Genomic DNA, 3,782 nt, shown 5'->3' with positions numbered 1-3,782 from the left:
TGTTCATTGAAATGGGAGGATTTTATTGTATTTATTTTTTTCTTTTCTTTTTCCAGTTTGCAGAACATATTCTGCACAATACCAATATTGACTTCTCCAATGAACCACAAGACATAGCACGATTTAGGCTTGAGATTGCATTTTATTATGAAAATGGTGTGGAATATTAATAAATACATTAGCACAATTGCTGACAATGTTGCTAACATTTTATTTATATTTTTACAGATTTCCTGTGATGACTGTGGGTGCTGGTTCCATATCAACTGTGTTAATAATCCACCCACAGACAAAGAATTTAAATGCTTTTCTCACAATAAATAAAATTGCATTTTAAAGCCATTATTTTTGTAGACTTTTTGTTTTCTTTTTTGTAAATGGTTACACCTGCTGCAATTTGTCTTTGTTATTTAAATTTATTTTTAATTAAAACGAAGTAACATTTAACAACACCCGTGACAGACATTGTGTTTCAAATAAGCCTGCGCTACAGACTTCTGCGTAATAACCAAAGCCTCAAACACGCTTAAATCGGTTGTAAGTTGGGGAATACCTCGCTTCTCAAATCCATTTTCAAGTTTCAGAGAAAAGACGGTACTTTTTGAACCATTTTGCACTTCCCGTACATCCAGTTGTGCTTCAGGAGTACGTTAGTTCTGATAATGCGTATGGTAACCCGGCAACTCCGCAACATGTAGTATGATTGCGTAAAGGGGAACAGACATTCCGAGGGGAACCGAATCGACTGCTACACCGGCCATTTAAACATGTACAAAGTGAACGGCAGTGCTTACGTTTCATCCCCAATAGTTCTGGTCAGCTCGGACTATTCCAAGAAACACCAGCACACATTTCAAGATAAGGGTCCACTCTTCAAAATGCATCCCACTTTTTAATCCAAAATAACGAAAAAATTAGGGGGGAAAACGAAAGATCCTCCTTAGTTTACATGAGCGATTTGAATTATAGTTGTCGATAGCGTCCATTTTCAAAGAAATATCGATTCTAATTCGTATTCCAGCGTTGAAACGCCATGTATTTCCCATAGAATAGTCTCTTCAGAGCAAAATTAGCCGTCCCCCGTCTCTTGCCTTCAATCACAGGCGATGTTATAGCTCAGATCATAAAGGGAGTCACTGACAGGCTCAGCGAGGCGCTAATCACCGCACAGCCAATAAGGTTTTGATGGATGGAAATGTTAGCCAACCACAAGAACGTTTACGATGAAAGACAGTTTGCTTAAGCATTTTTACAGAATACCCGTGCGCAAATTAGTGTGTGTTCGTGTGCTGACTGCGCTCTCGTCTGTACGCACGCTGCATACACAGAACGCTATCGCTGTGCTTCACAGAGTATTTATCGGCGAGCAGATTTTCTTCGAAGCTACATCTGAATCATGGAACGTCGAACTCAGAAGAGTTTTTGTGGTGTTGAGAGTGTTTTGGAGGAGGTGATGAGAAGCAGCGACGAAGAGCAGCAGAAAGACTTAGACAGGGATAGCACAGTGTCAAGCGTAGATTCAGCTCAAGAGATGTTTATTCATGGACTCGATCCCGTTTTAGATCGGTAAGTTTCAACATCATTGTATTGAATGTTTGTATGTGTTTATCATGTATTTGCTGTGACAGCGGTGAGGTACAAAATTTAGGGTGCAACATGAGTATGTGATAGGGTTGTATAATATACATTCATAAGGACATCACATTTATAATCTTATGATAGATATATATATATATATATATATTCAACTTTATTGTCATTGCACATGTAAGGTACAAGGCAACAAAATGCAGTTAGCATTTAACCAGAATATGTCTCAATCACATGTATGTATGTGTGTGTGTGTGTGAATCCGATTCATTGAATATAAAAATAATGTAAGGAAAGGATTACAAGGTGAAAATATGTGTGGGGAAGTATTAGTATTATAAAGCATTTATAATCCTGTGAATTATAAGCAAAAAGTATTTGGCAAACAAGCATTTATAATTGTAATGTGAAGAAATATTGATGCTGCTAATAGTTTTATGTCTCCTATATTTGACTAAAATCCACATGTTTCTCTGTGCTGTAAAATAGGCCTTCAACTGACACAGATGAGGACTGGAATCCAGAGTCCAGTCCTGAGAGACAGAAGAGACCACGGCAGTCATATTCATCATCATCATCATCATCATCATCTGCATCTGAGTCTCCATCTGAATCTGCTGCAGCTACTAGAGGTAGCGGTAAAGGGAGAGGGAGAAGGAGCCAGTCAGTCGCTGCTGTGTCCCCTAGCACCTCACAGAAAAGATGGCATAATGTGGATGAGGATGACATTGGGCCTCCCAAGCCTGTGTTTAGGCCTGCTCATGAACTTGGGCCACAGTTGGTGACAACTGCATCATACACAGCACTGCAGTTGTTTCAGCTTTTCTTTTCTTCATCTGTGCTGCAAACCATCATTCAGCACACAAATGCCTATGGATCCAAAAATCAGCAGGGAAGAGACAAGCCATGGCATAACATCTCTGTAGAAGTCATGAAGACTTGTTGTGTACATGGGTCTTGTGAAGGTCTCTGCTGTGACTGATTATTGGAAGAGGTTTCAAATCTATAGTGTTCCCCTTCCTGCTAAGATCATGTCCTGTGGGAAGTTTCTGAACATCACAAATGCTCTTCATCTTAGCGATCCTCAGTATGATGAAGAAAATGAAAAGAGGGGAACAGCAGCCTATGACCGCTTGGGGAAGATCAATCCTCTCTATGACAACACGAGGGATGCCTGCAGAACATTTTTTCATCCAAATCAGAACATCTCCATAGATGAGAGGACGCACAGTGCAAAGGAGGGTGAAGAACAATGATGGGCAGTGGTCTCAAGTGCACGTGCCTATTCCAGGTGCTGTGCTGGACTACAACAGGTTCATGGTCTGATGCCCTCACTGGATACTACAAAGTGCTCCACAAGACACGGAAGTGGTATAAGACCTTCTTTTACCACTTATATTAGATATTGCTGTTGTCAATGCCTTCATTTTGCATCAGCATCTGGCCAGAGCAAAAAAAGAAAGACCCCTGACCCAGAAAGCATTCAGGGAAACACTTGTTCTGGAACTTGCAGGGTTGGAATCGGGCACAGCTGCTCCTCAGGCTTCAAAAGTGGATTGCCACAATCCGAAGCACGTCACAGATGACAGCACTGCTGGACGGCGAAAGTGCAAGCTTTGCCATCAGAAGACACCAGTCGTGTGTGCAACCTGTGAGGTGCCACTGTGTTTTTTACCAAAACGGGACTGTTTCAATGACTGGCATGAGCAAGGTGGGAAATATTTTTTTTTTTTATCATGCGTGAACTTTTTAGTTTACATGTTACATTGTTCAAATGTAATAGTTGTTCTAGAAATGTTTCCAAGTTCAGGTGGATACATCAGACCCTGAAAAATAGTTCTGAGGAGGGAGATGAAGGGAGGGAAGCCATTGCTGGTGTGAGACTGGAACAGCGAGGGATGCATGACCAGTAAGATTTGGTCCTGATTCTTTCTGTTATAGAGAGCTTTTGTGTTCCATCTAATGCACACATTAGAAAACAAGATTTCCTAGGCTTGAAACCCGTAGCTTTGATTTATTCAAATGTTCTTTGTTTTGCTTACACACCCTCTTATCTGCAGGGTTCTGAGTCTTGAGTCGGCGCAGTTGAAGCAAGTGTGACAGGCTGGCATGAGACAGTATAGGTTAGTTTTCACACACACACACACACGTGTATACACAGTGTTGCAAATTTGATTTGTTCTGCTTCCATA

General features: G+C 40.8%; 1 protein-coding gene and 1 long non-coding RNA gene across 2 annotated transcripts in view; both read left to right on the top strand.

Moving 5' to 3' along the window:
- The first annotated feature begins 1,375 nt into the window (after positions 1-1,375).
- Positions 1,376-2,846, top strand: LOC107558468 (uncharacterized). Its single transcript, XM_016242130.1, has 3 exons — positions 1,376-1,566; positions 2,080-2,536; positions 2,619-2,846. Exons 1-3 carry the CDS (start codon positions 1,397-1,399, stop codon positions 2,844-2,846), a joined length of 855 nt encoding a protein of 284 aa, XP_016097616.1. The 5' UTR covers positions 1,376-1,396.
- Positions 2,847-2,866: 20 nt separating this feature from the next.
- LOC107558483 (uncharacterized) overlaps positions 2,867-3,782 on the top strand; it is a 952-nt gene continuing 36 nt past the window's right edge. The window contains exons 1-3 of the long non-coding RNA XR_001605483.1: positions 2,867-3,301; positions 3,383-3,499; positions 3,651-3,782. The exon at positions 3,651-3,782 is cut by the window's right edge and continues 36 nt beyond it. This is a non-coding gene — a long non-coding RNA (uncharacterized lncRNA). The remainder of the gene's footprint in view (positions 3,302-3,382; positions 3,500-3,650) is intronic.

This window comes from Sinocyclocheilus grahami, unplaced genomic scaffold (assembly GCF_001515645.1).
Source record: "Sinocyclocheilus grahami isolate Dianchi unplaced genomic scaffold, SAMN03320097.WGS_v1.1 scaffold646.1, whole genome shotgun sequence".
NCBI lineage: Eukaryota > Metazoa > Chordata > Actinopteri > Cypriniformes > Cyprinidae > Sinocyclocheilus > Sinocyclocheilus grahami.
This window is presented reverse-complemented; position numbering and strand designations above follow the sequence as displayed.

Excerpts from the sequence above, each read along its gene's own strand:
- LOC107558468 (XM_016242130.1), top strand. The coding sequence starts at position 1,397 with ATGGAACGTCGAACTCAGAAGAGTTTTTGTGGTGTTGAGAGTGTTTTG. Across the intron at positions 1,567-2,079 it reads CTCGATCCCGTTTTAGATCG|GCCTTCAACTGACACAGATG; the intron begins GTAAGTTTCAAC and ends GCTGTAAAATAG. Across the intron at positions 2,537-2,618 it reads AAGTCATGAAGACTTGTTGT|ATCATGTCCTGTGGGAAGTT; the intron begins GTACATGGGTCT and ends CTTCCTGCTAAG.